A 20,598-nucleotide genomic window follows, 5' to 3' on the forward strand; every position below is an offset into this window, starting at 1 on the left:
TCTTTGAATCGCTCCCGATTAGAATGTTTATCCCTTGATGTTACAATAGCTTTTTGGAATGTTACCGGATATTATACTGGGTCTACTGACACATTTATATCTGCAATTTAACACACAACCAAAACAGAAATCCCTGAGTAATAGATCTCGTTAACGATCCGCCGACAGTTGGGAAAACGAAACTGCCTGATGTTTTATTTGCCATCATGGCTGTGGCAGCCAAACAAATAATAATAATCGTACACCTATTATTCGAATATGGTACTCAGCAGTACCACTCCCGCATAAATCTTGAGAACCATTAAATTATACACTTGATCGTTTCGGTAGTTCTACGGTTGACAGATAGCAAGATCTCATATAGGTGAGCCCGGCAGGAAACCTGCTACTTTGTAATAATATTAATAAATTTACGAGTAGCCTAATAGGTAAGCAATGCTATCTGTCCATCAAAGCAGGTTCTACCTCATTAGTCGCGGTCATTGTAATTTCTAAATTATTATTTTACATAATTATGCTAATTTTCTACACGATGAGTTAGATAACTACTTCATATGTATACTTTTTACTTGTTATCTTTAAATAATTATGATGGACAATGTACCTGAAAATCGATTGTTGGTCGTTAGGCTTAATAGTAAAAGAAGTAGAGTGAATCCAGAATGGTTACACAAACACATCCAACTGCCTTACTTCCTTAAGCCACGTCCCTACATCTGCATAATATTCGATTTTGAGAGACCAATGTCTTCAGATTTATTTTAAGGGAAAAGATTTCAAACAAAACCGGTTCATGGACCTCAGATATTGGGCATCAATGTCAACATTGGTTAATTCATAAATCTTAATTGTAAGATCCGAATTAGGGTACCTAGTATACATATTTGGTAAAAGAATTCTTCCTAATTTGAAACTAATTGGCAAGATGGTTTTTCAGTAGTAGAGTGAAACGACGACGTGCCGGTATCTCTAAATCTCGAATGTAGCTTATTACAGCTCCCCGTAACAAATTGTTATTGTTGTTGGGTAACGACGTTGTTTGAAATGGGCGTGGGTTCATATGGTATGATGTACTATGCTTGCGGCACCCAGCATACTTGGACGAACCTCGAATGCGCTCCTATGTCATTATTTTCTGCATCTTTTTGAAACAGGCAGGCCGGAAACGGTTTAGTGATACTATGGGTGTTAGGAAATATCCCGGTCACGTGGTCGTCCTATCCAGCAAATCCGGAGCTATAAAACAGAAGCAATGATCCGGAACTTTTCTCGTCAATGCCTTAAGTGAGTCCGGAAACGGAGACAAATTCAGCATTATTCCGGTCAGTTGCGATCAAGATCTCCGGGTGAGATAACTAATTCTTTGATTCTTTCTGCTCTGTTTTGCCAGCTCAGTTTATTATAATGAGGCCATTTAACTCCAATCCCGATGCTTCCCCAAGAGTGCTTATTTCCACTCTCTATTAAGTATTTATTGATATGCGGTGCTTTTAAAAATACCTCTTCAGCTGTTTGTGGCACCTGCTGAGGAATGTTGTATAATCATTTACCGCTGTGCGAGCTCATTATGACGCACTAAATGCAGCTATCGCGAATGTTAACTGCATCGAAGGCTTAGATAAGTATTTAGATTAATTTTATTATACGCTACAATATAAAGAGGCCATTACACGGTTGGCACTAGGTCCATAATTCACCTCGTCATGGAACCCACTAATAATAAAATGTACATAAACTGTACAAAGAACAATAAAATGATAATTAAATAATTCAAGCACATAGCTACTCGCTAAAGGCATCCTCGGATCCCATATTCGACCCTCAAGAACGTGCTCGGAAAAACTCGCGCGATTCAGACTGATTTACTGATCGAGATGTTGCCATTTTTTTCTTTTCTGCAGCTTTCAGAATCCGACTTTCTTGTCCCATGTTATACACGATACTTTAGCTGCAAATGGACATGCATAAAAATTTTTGAATCGTAATCAATGGGAGAGGATAACGCATTACGAATGACTGTCTCGCTCTTGGGTGTCGTCAATTATGATAACCATAACGTTTTGTAATGCAATCCGGAGGTATAACTGTTTTTGTGTATGGCAATTGTAAAATCGAAGATTTTAAATTTTGATGGCAGATCTTCATGTTTTTTCCCACCTACAGAGCTGTCACATGAGGCAGGATTAAAATCGGCAAAATGCGTTTATGAAGAGTTCAAGATACAAACGTCACCAAGACGAAAAGTTCTTTGTCAATAGAGCTTTCCATGCTGACACCCTCCTTCTCCGCAAAACGGCCCATCTCCCTTATAGAAAAGAGTACCTTATACTCTTCAAAAGAAGATGGTAATCTCGGAAAAAGTACCAAAAATGTGGATGATGTTGGTGAATGAATAATTTACGAGCTAAACAACACCGATAAAAACGAGAAATAAGATGACAAAGCAGGCAACGAGCGACTTTTCGATACAAATGGTGTCAGCTAAGTGCCTAAGAAAAGATGTTTATGTATGACGGCAGATATACAGGGTGTTTTAAAATAACTCTACCAAATAGGTTCCTGTAATCGACATAAGGAAAAAGTTCGTACGAACATGGATCCGTTTTCGCTTTCTGTCTAAAATAAAGGGAGGTAAAAAATTAATTTTTTTTTCGTTTTTTCCCAATAAATCCGTTCCGGCATTAAATATTTTTATGATAATTATGGAGTGTAAAATAATCGTAGAGACACATCTTTTAAAGGGCAAACAATGTTTTTAATTTCACCAGTGGTGTCCCCATTGAGGTGACCGTGAACATTTTAAACAAAAAATATAATACGCAACTGGTTATAAAAAAAAAATAATTTTCTGAATGCGTCTTATTTTTGTGAAAAAAAGATCTCTTGAATATTTTTCGTGAAGTTAACAGTTTCCATGGAAAGAAACATTATTTGCTAATTAATATTAAAACTAAAAGACTAAATCAGGTACATTGCATTAATTATAAAAAAACAATTAAATAAGGTGTTGAAAATACCTCCCACCTGAAAGAATGCATGCCTCGGCCCTTTTTCGCATATTCTCGCGCACTATTTGAAAAATTCCTGGTGTATTTTTTATTGTGTTCAACAAATGAATTATGCGATTTCTCAGTTGCAGATTGTTGCGTTTTATTTTCTTCCATGAAAACGGTTAACGTTATGAAATATATTCAAGAGACCTTTTTTTCACAGAAATATTAAGCATTCAGAAAACTATTGTTATTTTTTTAACCAGTGGCGTATCATATTTTTCGTTTAAAATGTTCAAGGTCACACCAAGGACACTAGTAGATTAAAAACATTGTTTCCTTTTAAAAGGTGTGTCTCTATACTTATTTTACGCACTCCAATTTTCATAAAACTGTTTAATGCCGGAACGGACGTATTAGGGAAAAAACAAAAAAAAATCTTTTATAACCCTACATTTCAGACAGGAAGCGAAAACGAACTCATGTTCGTATGGACTTTATTTCTAATTTCGATAACAGGAATCTCCAGTAAGCAATTAGCAAACTCATTCTGAAACGCCCTTTCTAAGCAAAAACAGTAAAAATAACGCTCCACGGCGGATGACACGGTTGTTACGTCGACTTGGATGTCATAAGACATAAGTCTTGACAAAAGATCAAGGGATGGAAATTTCTGCCGGAACAACAAGGCGCCTCGAAACCAAGCTATCGCACTCTCGCACCGCAGTGATTGCGGAGCAGGTTGTTAACTATTACCAGGAGATGCATATATGCACGTTTGTTTAAGTTAACTTTACGGGTGAAGTATTGCGCGTGATGACAGAGCAAGTATTCGACGAGAACGATATATATAAATATTAAAAAATATAAAATATTAAAAGAACGGAGCGACATACAGCCCATAACAAAAGTGAAAAGTAAGGGCGGTTTTATCTTGTCCCTTCTCGCTGGGCCCTTTATGGGCTATATTTTCTTTTTTCGGAGTGTACCGCACCATTTGAGCTGCCCACCTGTTTACTGCGCATCTAATACTTTTTCGCTTCACCCACAAAGTTAACTTTGGCGAGTTACATCTGGTCACTATTCAATACGCAAGGACCTGCGGGGACTTCCACTGCAGTTGCCAATGCGCCAGATTGACTTTGTTCTTGTGTCTAATGTACGGAAGAGAGGAACAAGAAAGAGAACGTTTTCAAATCCTCCTAGGAAACAGAGATTATTGTGCACCTAAACATGAATTTAATTGTCATGGTAACCATTTTTTATACGTTTTAGATCATGTAGTCCACAAGTGCTTTGTCCTCGGCTACCTAAGCGTATAAACATTCATTCAGCCACACTAAAAGAAGCCAATTCGTTAAGTTAAAAAGTCAGTGCACCGTACATAACGAGACTAACAAATGTAATCATTCTGAATTTCAAGATTTACCAGAGATAGGATCTGACAATTTTTTTTCGCCCACTGAAATTCATCTGTTGGCCTCCCGTGTAATTTCCTTCATTCATAACTTGCCATAACCAAACGTGAAGTATGAAATATGACAGTCATTGTTAAAAATAATTGTCTCGTTCACGAAGACTCAACTATTTGTCTTCGGTAACTGCAATCCATCCGTGCAATAGTACCAATTTAAATAAACCTAATTGACCATTGACCACGGCAACTTGTTTCTTTGTCGGTCTAATTATTCGTAAAGTGCATCTTTATGATGTTAGACAGATCTGAGATTCCGCGCCACCTCTGCACAAATTCCGCGACATCCGAATGAGCGATTTCAGTCTGAAAAAGCCGCCGGATTAATTGAATTAGTACCCTGGACAGTCGACTTAAAGCGACATAAACTAATCAAATATTCAGTTCAGTTAAGGTTGCGGTCAGTGGTCCTATGCAATTCTTCATAAAAATGCCTCTTTGATTTAAATTTTGCCGACGGATTTTGCCAATGTCACGTTTATGCGGCAGAGTTAGCAAAAAGACATAGGTTGGCCAACAAATCGCTTGTTGTAGAACAGATCAATTCAGTGTTGTACATGAAGCTGGAGCTTTAATAGGCTGAAGGAAGTGAACTCGTGAAACTCCAACAACTTGGAATTGGAAATGGATGCATATTTCTTCATTACATTCTTTCATTACATTACTCATACATACATTACACTTATGGATTATGAATGATGAGCAAAATGTGAATGAAGATTGCTTGTCTTAACGGACATGGAAAAAGACGAGTAGTTAATGGATGACCCGATTGTTGGGAATTGTTGCTTAAAATGCAACGGGACTCCAATATAGCACTAACATAATAATGTGAAACCGTTGAGAAGCAAAGAAGGCTATTTATTTTATACACTTTTCATAGGTTACAACGTCGTAATGATTATATATGTACTGTATAATCATTACAACTAGGGAATGTTCGAGAAACACATAGCATCACAGAACACGATTGTTCTTCAAAGATAAGAAACAAACAAATCATCAAATAATCGCGATATAAATATGGGAGATCATACATGGAATTTTTTCGAATAGAAAAATCCTACAAAAATGGAGCAATAAAATTCAAATTCTTTCTATATTACTAATAGTAGACAATTAGTACTTCGGACGTCGAAAAAGAATGAACAAAATGTATTGTGACAAACGAGATTCAGTACACCTGGAATAAGATAATAACCATTAGAAAAACTTTTAGAAATTGAAAATTGCTGTGTTTGGTAACCATAATGTTAAAAGATTTTAGAAATGGCTTTTTAGATAAGAACACCATACTGTTATTTCCCCATGGATTAATGAAGAATAGCAGAGAAAATGGGCCATTCGTAGTCGGTATTAATGTCAAATAGTAGATGAAAGTAGTATAATTCATATCATCAGCCTCTTTCATGCACCATGGTTTTTCAGATGACATACCTTGAATTAAGCCACAATTCAATACAGTGTGCTGATTTTAACAATGACCACCACAAATATCATAAAAACTGGAATACATATGAAAGTACTAAGTAAGGTGGTCTTCCAGGTTGCGAGGGAGAACTCTTTTGACATTATTTGCGTAAACCTGAAGGTGAGTATTGTCACTTCGACTTGAAAATTTTAAAAGTTGCACTTCATATTTAAGGTAATTAAAGTACAAAATATCAGTGCTTAAGAAACTCGATTTGTTAAAGCGTTTTCGAAAAATCAAAGAAAAACTGATACCACAATTTCAAATGCATGTAATTTTTCGATCTTCTCAGATTTTTTGGCATTCTTTTCTATTCAACAAGTAAATAAATAAATATTTTTTCATGAGATGAGATACATTCCATTCATTATTTTCAGACAGAAACTTATTTTCCAAGATTTTGCTATTTACTATTTGTTAAATGGTGTGCAATAGTGTAACATTAACATCTCGATTAACATGATATATTCTGTAAAAGAAAGAGTGGAAATTGTTTTAATGTATGGTGCGAATAACCAATCCCCTCGGCAAACCGCTAGTGTTTTCAACGAGAAATATCTTTACAAAAATATTTCTCATGTCTAGATGGAGTAGCTTCTAGAAAAATTTACCACAGGGTCAGTAGCTAATTTAAAACGAAATCAAATAAGAGTATTGAATGAGGCAGCCAAAATTGAAGTGTCGGGACAATTTGTGGCTGAACCAACCACATCAATTAGGAAAGTGTCTTGTCAAACTGGAATTTCAAATGGTTCTATTGCAAAAGTGACGAAAACACACAAGTTTCACCCATACGCAATGCAAATTCATTAGATATTGGCTGAGGATGATTTCCATCGTAGAATTGAGTTTTGTGAAAGCATGACAGCACTGATTACCACTATCCCAAATCTTGTTAAAAATATCTGTTTCTCCGATGAGTGCACATTTTCCTTATATGGTTTTGTTAACAAGCAGAATTGTTGTTATTGGTACGACCAAAATCTTCATGTCTTTCGGGAAAGCAATGCTCGTTGTCTTCAAAAAGTTAATATATAGGCTGAAATATTAGGAAGTACTGTAATTGGATCATTATTCATCGATGGTAACCTTGATGGTGAACTATATGCAAAATAAGTCAGGAAGAATAAGCCGATACTAAACTGGAGATACTAGTCACCAAAACATTGTGATTGAGCTCAATATGGATTATACCAATATCAATGGCTTAGGTTTAAGTGACAGAGTGTGATAGAGTGTGTTCAGAGCTTAAATTTTATTCTGAAATATTTCAATAATCAAGAAAGTTTTGATAATACAAATCTGAAAATTGGTAGTTTTATGTTTTTTGGTGTGAGAATTATGAATTTTAAGGTTATTTTCACATTGCTTCTAGAGGGTGCAAGTTTCACAATATTATTTAAGTAATTTGAGATCTATTTTTTTTAACTGTTGAGCCATGCTTAAAGCAAGTCGATAATTTAAAAGAACGCTCAATTCTACAGAGAAAATCTACTCTGGTTTAAGTTGTCTAAATCTATCGGTTTTGAGTTATTTGCATTTAAAAGATTCAATGTATTTTGCTATGATTTTTTAATTCTTAAAAGAAGGAAATGTACAGAGAAATGATCAAAACAACAATAAATAACAATAACAATTATTGGTAATAGTGATACTGAGAATTAAAAAAATCAAATGTTGAAAGTGTCCACCACCTACCTCAATATATTTTTGAATATATTTTCTTAAATGTCTCTGAATGTTAAACAAAATTTCTCTATTATTTTAAAATATATTCGTGATTTCTTGTATTCTCCGTCGCAGCTCCTGAAGAGTAAGGAATTGAATAAAAAAGGAAAAAAATGAAAAAAATAGCAAAATGCATTGAACTTTTTAAATGCAAATAACTTAAAAACTGATAGATTTAGACAATTTAAACCAGAATACATTTTCTCTGTAGAATTGATCGTTCTTTTAAATTTTCGACTTGTTTTAAGCATGGTTTAACACATAAAAAAATATGTCTTAAATGACTCAAATAATACTGTAAAATTAGCGCCCTTTAGAAGCAACGTCAAAATAACCTTAAAATTCGTAATTCTTGCACCAAAAAACATAAAACTACCAATTTTCAGTATTATACTATCAAATCTTTTTTTATTATAGAGGAATTTCAGAATAAAATTTAAACTTTAAACACACTGTACCTCTTAAACCAGTTATATTAATATAAACTATGTTCAGCTCAATCATAATATTTTGGTGGCTAGTATATCCAGTTTAATGTTGGCCCATTCTTTCTGACTCACCCTGTATATGGTGAACTCAAGATGTTACAAGTTGATTGATCAATTGTAACAGAGGTCGTGGCTATGCAAGTAAATCATAACGAGGATTATCTACTCAAGGAAAATATTTTACACTATCAACAAGATGAGGCACCGTCATATTATGTCATACTGGTGCGACAAAAGGTTGATACCTGTTTTCCAGGTACATGCATTGGCAGAAGAGAAGCAACTGAATGGCTTCCAAGGTCTACTAATTTAATGCCTCTTGATTTTTGCCTTTGGGGTCATCTTAAATTAGTTGTTTATAAATTAAATTCCGAAGACATGAATGAACTAAAAAATCGTATAACCGCAGAATGTCGGACCATTACTAGATACATATTTTAAAGGGTGCAACAAGAATTCGAAAGCAGATTGTATTTGTGTTTAATACAAAATGAAAATCATTTTGAATATCTAATAACTTAAATGCGTCAAAATTACAAGCCTAAAAACGTTATTCCTGCACATTTACTACGGGTAAATTAATGTTTTTAGCCCCTTTGATAAATAACATTAAAATTACTTTTCTTTCGCTTTCCACAATTTTTCGAAAACGTTTTAACAAATTGAATTTCTTAATACACCGATATTTTATACTCTTAATTACTTTTAATATGAGGTGCAACTAGGTGGGGGGTGCCATCTAAAATTTTCAAACAGGAGTAACGGGGTGGCAAGGGTTGACTATTAGGTTTACTTGGATAATATCAAAGGTGTTTCCCCTCGCAACCTGGAAGACCACCTTACTTAGTACTTTCATATGTATTCCAGTTTTTATGATATTTGTGATGGTAAGTTTTCAAATGAACATACTACATACCTACTTTTGTGAGCGCACTGGAGAAATATACTTGGAGCTGAGCCAATTTAATAGGATTTTCAGTTCAAACCTCCTTCATTTTAACATGATCCAATGCAATGGATTTCGAGGCGAGTAACTCCTAAAACTCCTTAATACGAACAACAACTGTCTCTTTATTCGGATTTTTAATGCGGTCTGATAGTCACGGACAAAGGTTTATTTGCATAGACTTAAAGGATGCGAAAAATCCACAAGCTGCCTCCGAAACATGTGGTTCTTAATATGTTTATGAGCTCTTTTTATTACGTTTTAAACTGCATTCATACCGTTATTATTTGATTAAATAAACGATATTGTTGTTACTCAAAGTGAACGCACTGCGATGTTAAGTAGAAATCGAGAATTGCAAACATTAAAATGTTGTAGCGATCAATTTGCATCACGCAACTAAATTGGTCACCAACGGCAACGGAATGCCTGAAGCTTGTACTAGAAGTCGTTTAAGTGCAAAAAATGGGTTCTGGGATTACTTACATTGTGTAATTTGTAGTATAACCCGCATGCATTACACACTGGTTCCCCGTTTTGGTTCCGTCGCCATAACGTCGTCGTGGTCGTTTTACAATTCGCACAACTCGTTCCTGCTCTCCTTGCCGCACTTTGCAAACTCTGAAATTAAGAAAATCGGCCTTAAATCGCTAATTGCGGATAGCTAAAAACAAATGACCTTTTTATTTATAATTTATAAGAAGCAAAAAAGTCGTTGGTGACTTAAAAAAAATATCATTCGAGCGTCTTTCCCCGAAATGTTCTTTTTTTAGTCACCTGTGATATTAAATATGTGGTCATTAGACAGAGCTCAATATTTACGAAACAGTAAAAGTTATCCTAACAAGAACAATTAAAGCTCTGCTTCCTTAAGGGCCCCTTGTCTCATTCTCGAAGTGAACCAAAGAGCAATAAATATCGTCCCCACATCTTGTTCGTTTTTCCGATTGTACCACCCAGACGACACTTAAAGCCCATTTATCTTCTAATCAATCAAGCCGGTGATGCCACCCAACTCATAAGGATGAAATTCGCTTAACGCACTCCTGAGCGAATACTGCGGATTCCGAATTGCGATGCAAGCGATTTCGACCCTTCATGCCGCATCGGCCTTATCGCTGGGAGATCGCTATCCAATTAAATCTGACAATGGGTTTACTTCAGTGACACAAGTTTTAGAGCGTATTCGAACTGGTTGAGGAGAATGGTGGAAAGTAAATAATGTTTTTATGTTATGGGAGATGTGAGTTGCATTGGGAACTGGTCGCAGTACTGCCCAGTGTAATGGGAATCAAAGGATTGAAATCTGTTAGGATGGTTTGAATGTATTTGAGAAGTATTCTTTTATGTTCAAGTGTTCGGGATATCCAGGTTTTCAGAGCTTTCCAGGCACTTTGCTACCTTACAAAAGATTTTTTTGAACTCAAGAAAAGCCATCTTGGAGCCCCTTCCCCTTTCCGTTTGGGGATTATTGATAAGAATCTTAGGAATATTTTGTTATATTTTCTATAGAATTTTTTTTTAACTTTGAAAAAGGTTTGTTATTTTTGAACGTTTCTCAAGGGTTTTTAAATCTCAGAATGTTCATATTGCGTCCCATCAATAATAAAATGAATTTACGCCTTAAAGCAGCGATAGATGGATCCCTAGTTATCAATTCCGTTTCTACCTCTTCCAAATGGAAAGTTTCGATAAAAAAAAGGCCTCTATTTCTTATTTATGGCAGTAAAAACCAGTTAATTATCAGCTTTCAAATACAAACAGAAGCTCAAAGTCTCCACCACACAAAAACAAAAGCAGTCATTGATATGCACTTACATGGTAGCGTATAAACCGCAAAACACATCAGATAAATCGTTATCTTTCAATCTTTATCATTTAATCTTTCTGGGGTTTATCTTTCTATCTCAATCCGTCTTAGAGGCCCAACAGTTTACCCGGGCTCGCTCCAATGTGCCTCTCATTTTTAGCTGTCGATACTTTGGCCAGATAATGCCGGACGTGTTGATTGCAACCACTGTGTTTCATAAATGATAATATAAATGTATAATTAGCTATTTTGTGCTGTACATTTCGAATGAGCTATGACCAGCAACTGCGAATTTATAGCAAAGGCTGAAATGTGTAATAAAAATTTTCGAGAGTAAATTGAATTTTAACACGTACTGACCATAGCTTTTATCTGCCAATATGAGTTAAGGGGGAACCCGTATATCTCAAGTTAAAAATTGATTTTCTCATTCCATTTCTCGTGGTAATATGTTATCATCAAGTGTCTTAATTTATGAGGTTTAGGAACGAGAAAGAGTTCCTCATCGGCAGGCGAAATGGAAAAAATGATAAACTGTTACGAAATGAGTAATAATACGCTCAGGTAGCCGTCTTTGCCAATATATTTCACCATTTAAGTAGACGGTGTGAGGATGTTATTATGGTAAGTGGTGAGTGGCCGTAAGCGTTGCCAGGAAAAGAACATTTTGACAGGATACTGTTAAATCATTTGTTTGGTTTAACCGAGGCATTCCTTAAAACATCATTCCCGCACCTCTCTACTTCTTGGTGATTATAATCTGGCGTTAGGTGATACGCTCTTTAATCGCTGTTTAGGCCAATCGAAAGTCCATCTGATCTTTGACATCTCGGCAAGATATTACTTTATTTTTGGCATTAATCTGATTGTAGGATCTGTCAGGCTTAAAAGCAGTACATTCCGACGTGTTCGATTTGGTCTGAGTAATCGAATAAAAACAAATTTGACATTAATTCTGATTGATACTTGAAAAATGACGCCGAAGCCGTATGGCAGAGGAGACAGGCGAAGGCATCGCTGGGCACCATGCTGCAGTGGCGGGTACCGAAGGCAGTTAATATGAATTCAGGGGATTTCATTTGGTCCCTCAATTCAAGCGCAAAGTGAATTTCGTGGTACCGCGGTTTCATCTGCAGGATATTGCAGAACAATCAAATGTATGCCAGCATTAATAAAGAGTTGTAGGAAACAATCAGAACACAAACTCCGCCTCTGTTGAAGAGATATCAGGTAGAAAAATACACTGCATCTCCCATCAAGGATGACAATAAACCACTTAGTTGGAATGATTCTGGTGATCGGCCACACGTTTGTTCGGCTGACATTTTGAAAAAAAAAAAACGTTCTTTGTCGCCGTAAAAGCTTTTTGACACAATTGGAAGGCTTTTTGCTTTTTATGCCTTCGCTCGGGCCATTGTTTATGGAAAGCGGCAAGTGATTAATCCATTCAAATCGGCAGATTCTCTTTACTGGATGATCATTCGAGCGCGGGTAAAGCACTTTTCTAGCTTCGCTCGAGATATCTGTGACAATCTTTGTATGGATACTTTCCGACATTATCGTGGGAGATAGCATCGGTGGTTTTTTTATGCGATGTTATGGACGTCTTTTGGCTTCAATGAGTCGATTATTCGAGATTTTTTAACAGCCGTTCACTCAGCCGTAAACTTTATAGAATTACGTATGTAAATCCTCAGGAATGAAGGAAGAGTCTCAATTAGAGAATTCTAGCATAATAGATGGCGCATGCGAGACATCTGCCCAACAGGAAGTAGTTAAAACAAAATTTTAATGCCGTCCGACAGGTGAATCTAGTCCCCACACAGTTCCTTTACCCCTCACCTGCTAAAAAATCGCCGTAAATCATATTTGAAATAACTGGGCGGCAACTTATTAACTTCGATATCCCCCGAGACTGTGTTTAGGTCCACGATCTTGTAGGTTATACGTATCGAAGCCCCACGATCGCTTTGTTTTTTCACGTTGTGATCCGTTTTAATTTTAGCCTATAATTACAGAGCGCGCTGCTTCATGGAAAGTGAGTCTTTTTATTAAAAAATCGCCCCGATACATGTTGCTTACATAAATAAATAGTAAAAAAATGGGTCTATATATTACAGGCTCCACCACAGACGATGGGAAAGTCCTCAAGCGACTACGAAAACACATTGGCGTAGGATTAATGTCCCCCAATCAACAGACTTAGATTTCCCGACAGAGAGTTTCAAAGACGATGTAAACATCAATATCTCCAGCTCAAGAGTTACATCGATGACTCAGAATAGAAAACATTTAGATAGACCAGTTCAAAATACTCTTACACGGCGATAACCGAATATCGATCCTTTCTGCTAGCAATTTGATTATAACTTATAAATGTACCGTTATGGACATTTTATCTTTATTGCGTCGGCAGTAATTGATGTGCAAAAATTAAATGGGAAATTTAAGAAAATTTGCATCCAAAAACTTAATTTATTTTACGATCTCAATGAAACTATCCATTTATATGAAGCCGAACATGGAAGACCAATCCAATCCCTTACTTCTGTTTTATTAACCCAACAGCCGAAAAACGTATAAATGCCCCTGTATGTCACCCTGTATATGTTTCCAGCCCATGACGAGTCAATTTTACCACATACATACGTACGCATTAAAAATCTGTGTTTTCAATATAAGGGATGAAAAGATCGATCTGTTCTGGGGACTATTTTTGCTAAAGTTTCGGAATCGGAGCTTAGCTGCAATTTGCTTATTGTAGAACAAAGTCGCGCCGCTGCTCATGTGCAAGCTCCTAGACGCATCCCAATGTATCGATGAAAATTTAATATGTTAAAATGAGATTTATGTCCAACGCCTTTCTTAATGGACTATCGGCAGTTCTTGCGGTGGTTATCGTCTTTTTTCCATACGCAAAATTAAATGGTTCGCTAAGCGAATTTCATGCTCCATCCGAGGCTAAAAGGCTTCCATTACGGTTTAATTGTATGTTCGGTTTTAATAACTCTAAACACATTAGGACAAAATTAAAGCCTCGCTCGGGCCAGAGTGGCATTTTGCAGTCAAACAGCAGAAATACGGGCATTGTCCATTTCTGACCAAAAAAGGCTGGCCATTGTATTTGACGTGATCTACACTGATGGAGATCGATCGCATCAATCGACCCGTCAATCAATGCCTTACGTGTCAATCACTCACCGACAGTCGTTGAGAGTTGTCCTACTCGGTTTTCTTTACGGTTCTGCGTTGGCTTTTTAAACCCGGTCTGAATGATCAGATATCGACTTTTTTATTTGTACTGCCTGGATGTGATCACTGTTTCCTTCGACATCATCAGCATAAAGCAAACGTGTATCTACAAGCATTCCATTCAAAAGTCATCTCTCAATAAGGAACACATGTTGATTTGTAAACTTGGGCAGAATAGTGTAGTCTCATTTAGTGAATTTGGCACTTCAGAACAAGAAAGAAGGCAGTGTCATGCCTAAACATTGACACAAATGACATGATCGAGCTGACATCGTGCATAAATTCTTTAGAACTTTCTGAGATTTCTCGTGTACAAAATGATGATTTATCAGAAATCATTTTAGACATATAAAAGCAACATACTTAATCATAAGCAGTGGGCTAAACATAAACCCGCCCATATATGTGTTTTATTAATGATCTCAGTTACAAAATGGGCATGATTTTTTAAGGTCAATTAAGGCAAAAAATAGCGACCTAAATACACCCGAGATGCAGTCAAACTATACATAATTATTCGTCTTATTAGTCAATCGCATCGTGTTCTACTTGATTAAACAAACTAGACGGCCGTAATTTGCCTGTTTACGTCCCACAAAAGCACGTGTGGTTATTATTTCTTCTTAAGCAGCATCGTAATCTGACTATCTGACTAACGGCCGGCAATATAACAAGTCAAATTAGTCCTTATAAAGGGCAACAAGTGAAATTACATAAAATAAATTTTCATGAATAAATCAGCAGAAGCTCGATAATACACGCAGTTTACGTCAGAGCCCCGATAGTTTGACATTATCTTATAAACTAATTGGAATCTGCTGCTGAAAAATTGCATTGAAGCTTGTTGGTAATGGAAGTATGTATGTGATTACATCACGAGAATTTGGGGTCAAGCGAGACAGTGTTACACGGACAAGGTCCCTAACGTATGAAATCGAATTTGATTATTAACGCCGTCTATGAAGTTAAAAACTGTTAAATCACTACGTGATTATTACAATCCGCTGTGTTGTTAATTAAAAATAAACGAGCCCGTTTTCCCTTGATACATTTCGTAAAAGTAAAAGTGATGACCGGTGCCACATTCCGAACAGGTAGAGGAGTCGGGCACTATTAATCGCCTGGATATAAAGCATTTTTATTCGAAAATTCCGAAACCAAAAGTCCCATACGACTTTGTTTCGGTACCCCATTATAAATCACTTAAAATGCGAACCCAAAAAGGTGGTACAAGCCTCTACGAGGTGAAAAATACCCGCGCAAACCTCTTCTTTCTTTTAAATATACATAATTTATCAAATAATAGGTGGTTATTCACATGAAGTGACACCCAAGGAAAATAATACCATCAAACATTAATAACTTTATACATTGGGCTTTTAGCTACAGGTTGGCTTAGCTTCTGCTTTGTTAAAATATTATGAAGTGTCTTATATGGTGGTCTAAGGCACACCACCATCTACTTCAACATTATTTACTTCTGTAACTCTCAACCGTAAAACGTAATTAATTTCAGCAGCCAAAGTTCAAATTGTCGCAAAATAACCTTACAATGATTAATTTCAATTACCTCCTACAGATCCAAAAATGGGAACCGAATGTGAGGCAAAATTACACGTCGAGAACAAGTGTAGAAAGAAATCTCGTGTGGTACTACCCCAACACCCATGAGAATGTCTTGTTTTTGTTGTGAACGCCATCCAGGTCATTGAAGGTAAAATTTATGGGTGACCATTTATTAACATACAAAAAACAGTGACGATTTTATTGAAATTTATTGTTGCTTTTATTGCCGTAATCATAACCTTTCAGTTAAAAAGCTTCTACTGGTTTTGGTTCACGCTATTGGGAAGGTTGTCATACATCTTCAAGCTTCAATTCGCTTCGTTCGGTTGACACCCTTCCCAATTTCAACTCCACCTTCTGAACTTAATATATTATTATATATAACTTAATATTGATTTGTGCAGTCAGATGAGATCAGTTCACCAACACCCGATTTCAGCAACAATTCGCTCACAATTATACTCAATTATTCATGAAATCAAAGTTGAAGTAGCTCAAAGTACCAAACAATTCTTTGACCTTCGCTTGATAGTTGTTTATCATCGCTTATTCTTTAACTGAAAGTCCCCATAGCCACAGCGTGACCGTGATCAGTAAAGAATCCAAAATATTCAACAGTACAATTCGAATAATTGCAATTGAATAGTCGAAATTTAAGTGTCCGACCAGAGGAACGCCGAGTTTTTCATGTTACGCGACGGATTATTAATAATATTGACTTTGATCGATGACTAGATACCTACAGCTCTTAGCGGCCATGGTACCGGGTTCGAACTAAATCTCTTTGATATCTTTCGCTCATTTATGCACGTGTAACATTGCGTTCTATAAATCTGGGATTAAACTACTAGCAGTGTACGTACTAATGAGTAGAAAGGTATTTCCTAGTTTAAGTTCTGTGAAAATTTATTCTTCACTCCAATCGGCTGATTTGATTAGTGCAACTCTGAAAATCTTACGTGATGACTAGAAGCCCTGGAAATGCTATTTGGAGTGCCTTCTTTTCGACCATTCCCTTCGACATATCCCTTCGCAAGTTCCGAAAATACAGACTGCCATGCAAAACCGGAATCCGTAAAAAAGGTAGGCATTTACCCACATTTGGAAAGTTTGACTGACCGAAGTGAATTGATCAATAATTCGGTGGAAAAAACTTTTCTGTAAACTAGAGAGAAACATTGATAGTTTGGCATCTAGGATAATGACAATAAGCTTTTTTGCCTAATTAAACTATTGCTACACGAGGAAACGATGTGGAGAACCCTAGCAAAGCAATGTATCAAATATAGCCTTTATTCACCAGAACAATAGATGTTCGTTATTAGTATTAACATTGTCCAAATGCGGAGTCATTAATTTTACAGTCAAGTCCAATAATTTACCTAAAATTCGTAATTCGTGATATTTTTTGCAGGCGAGCTAATTAAAACTGTCCCTTGCATACAAGAAAACGGGGAAACAAGACATTTGCAATTCATTATGGTAATGGGTTTAGCGTCTTTGTTGTTTTTAGGGACGATGCACCAGTACAGGACACTGCGCCCAAGGGAACAACGTCAACAACTTTATTTTACAGAAGTTTCTATTTGATAGGAAAAATGCTAATAATTTAATACATAGTGGGGATGTAAACATTTTAAAATATTGGAAATTCCTACTTCGGCGCGATTAAGGCCATTTGAGGGAGAATAATACGGTCAAAGTCTGTGGCTTAATGGTCAAGTATTTTTTCATTCTTCCCTTCATGCACAAGAAGAATACATTTTTGTTACTGCTGTAATTGGAAAGTTTTTAGTTTCGGCCCTGTTCCTCATTGTTATGTATTTTAGACGTTCTACCTCGTTTTCAGGGTGGCGTTCTTCTTCGTTAAAAGGTGCAGGCGACCATGGTGGCTCTCGACAGCCACGGTGAAAATATGCAGGTTTTTGTCTGGGACTGAATTATTCTTGTCGAGTGTGTTTGGCCGAATGTAAACTTCCTCGGACTCGCGGGTCACTTAAAATATGCTGTCAGCCTGCCGGGGTACCGCATATTTACTAACTCGCTAGCACTTTTAACATTTTTCCTGAGATACGAGTATCTGCCTCTTCTAAAACAATAGCTTGTTTTATAGTTATTTATTGAGGCTCTATGCGACTGACGCTGTAAAATTCCTTAATTTTGCAAGGCCGCTTGTTCAACTAAGACATATATCACGAAATAAAGTCCACCAGAGCACGATCCGCGTGCTGTAATTTCCTGAGCAATAAAAACGAGTACCAACAAACAACAAAAACCCTAACTACAGGTTGGTAAGATAGTACTACACGGGTCTATGACTGTAATTTTGTTACGGATGCAACGAAAGAAAGGAGAACATGTTCCGGAGGCCCGAAGAGATGGTATGGTGCGTGGATACCATCATCAATACGACCATCGGAGATTGCCCCGATAATGCTGCCATCTTGTTAACTTGTTAACGAAACAACTAATGACTTATACCATAATGGGTCCCATCGCGCGTTGCAAGTCATACTTGTACCAGTTTATTTCTCTGTCTGTTGTTTTCTAATCGATTGCGAAGTGGTTTTTATTGTTCCAGTTCTCTATCTCCGGTGCTTGAAATAATGGCTTTCGAATGGTATTGAAATTAAATCGGCAAAAATTGAATTATGAGAGTTAATTGGCCGTTGCAAATTCGAAATCACATTTTTTTTTACCGAGAATAATTATTCATTCTGCCTCTTCATCAGCATTAGAATTAGAATCTGTTTTTTCCGTTTAAAATCAGCAATTAAGAGAGGACGCTGGAAGTTATAGTTCCATTTTATTCACATAATTATTTAGACTTCTCATATTTATACTGGAGGATTAATTAATAATGGGACAACCGAAAACTGGAGATATTACACATCGAATGGCGACGAATGGCGAAAATGGAAATCTTTCTGCTTAGTGAATGTGATAAATCTCTCAAAGTAAATGTGGTTAAAAGGAGCCTCAAAGATGATATCCGAAAGTTGACAGTTTAGAATATACAGGGTGTTGAAAGTTAAAATTTTAATGTATTTTTTTACTATTATTCTGAAAATATCTAGGTTAGACAATTGAAAATTTGTAAAGTTATATTTTTTTAAGTGACGGATTATGTATGTGTTCTAGAAAATTAAAATACGTTTTGTTTGTTTCGCTTTTAATTTCTCGTATTATCAAATTTAAACATAGTGTTCGTTAAATAGATTTTTGTCGAAAACTGATCGAAATATCAACACGAAATAAAAATACATAATTCATGGAAAAATGATCTTTCAGATTTTGTATCCAATTTCATGTTAGACATACAGGGTAAAAAGTTATTAACTGTAAATTCTGCAAAATTAATCGTGAGTGGCTCTCTCTATTAGCAATGCGGAAATTGCAAAACGTATCTTATTCGTCACCTAAAAATATATAACTTTACAAATTTTCAAATATACAACCTAGATATTTTCAGAGTAATAGCAAAAAAATGCATTAAAATTTTAAATTTCAACACCCTATATATTCTAAACTGTCAACTTTCGGTTATCATCTTTGAGATTCCCTCTTAACCACATTTACTTTAAGAGATTTATCACATTCACTAAGCAGAAAGATGATAAAAAATTGTGGAAAACCATCGTCTCAGCTCTGAGGGTCTTCACCTTTATTTGTTTCAGTGCCAATTGGAATTTATATTCATATTTCTCTTTCCCCATTTCTTTGATTCGCCATTTATTTGTGTATAAAAAGATCTTGCATTTCAAAGCCACACATTAGCACAATTTACCTCTTCAAAATACCTTTAAAAAAATAAGTAGAGTATAAAGAAAAAATCTACATATAATTTTTATATCTGAAGGTAATTTAAGCCCGATTGTGGCTACCAACTAATGGCGTACGCCTACTACCACCAAGATAGTACCGAACGGAACCAATTTATCTTCAGGGCTCTTCACGAAAATTAATTTAGTGCTATTTAAACCCCTGGAAGGCTTTCAAATAGTGTACTGTTGATAAATGATGTATTGTGCCAAGACGCATTGTGTGTCCATCGATTTTTCGACTATGAATCTCATCCGTGGGTTTTCAAATTGAGTTCGTATTTTATTATGAAACATTCAAGAGTTGTTAACATGTGCTCTACCTATTTTCCGGTGTACATGCCCCACAAATCGCTTGAAGGGCCTGCGCCCTATGGCCGAGGGGTGAAAGCGCGAAGGGTCGGCATGTAAACCCTTTCCCTTGGCAACGGTAAATATCGACTTTTCACGCCATTGGGTGTCGTCATGTGGTGTCCGCCAGTGTTTAACTTAATGACACTTTCCATGCTTTTTTTCGTTTTTATCTTGTACTCCTAAGGCTTCATTTAGTACTACTAAAGTTGTACTACCAAATGGCGCAACGTTTGTGGCAAAAATAACCCATCCGCTTCTGTAAAATGAATCTTGACACCTAAACTATAACCTGCATCCTGTGGATTTATATTGGTGGACGCGATGGTACGAGATAAGCGGTACAGTAGGTTCGTAATTAATCATCATCTTTAGACGCCTCGAGCCTCGTGGTTATAAACACCTGGCTTGACCAGTGCCATTGTTTTTTGGCCGAGCTGATTACAGCTTTCCATTGCATATTTTAGTAATATTTCATTGGAGGACCATTGTCTTTTCGAGCACTATTTCGTTTTCCCGGAGGGTAACACCGAGTGAAATCGTCCGCAGACACAGAAATCGAGCCTCAGTGGCCAAACACCTTCTTCATTTTACTTTTTTGGAAAGGTCCTTTTTGGTCGGCCATCCCAGACTGTTAAATGACGATGGTCTCGCATAAAAAGTAAGTTTGTGTAAATAATCGCCAAAACAACCTGTAAAAC

General features: G+C 36.3%; 1 protein-coding gene across 4 annotated transcripts in view; it reads right to left on the reverse strand.

Annotated features, from left to right (window-relative positions):
- The window catches only part of grn (GATA binding protein grain), a 45,504-nt gene that overhangs the window by 2,716 nt on the left and 22,190 nt on the right, over positions 1-20,598 (reverse strand). For all 4 annotated transcript variants that reach the window (XM_066391810.1, XM_066391809.1, XM_066391807.1 and 1 more), the window contains exon 6: positions 9,584-9,718. In XM_066391810.1, the coding sequence (XP_066247907.1) occupies positions 9,584-9,718 (135 nt within the window). The remainder of the gene's footprint in view (positions 1-9,583; positions 9,719-20,598) is intronic.

The sequence above is a fragment of the Euwallacea similis genome, chromosome 7 (genome assembly GCF_039881205.1).
Source record: "Euwallacea similis isolate ESF13 chromosome 7, ESF131.1, whole genome shotgun sequence".
Classification (NCBI taxonomy): domain Eukaryota; kingdom Metazoa; phylum Arthropoda; class Insecta; order Coleoptera; family Curculionidae; genus Euwallacea; species Euwallacea similis.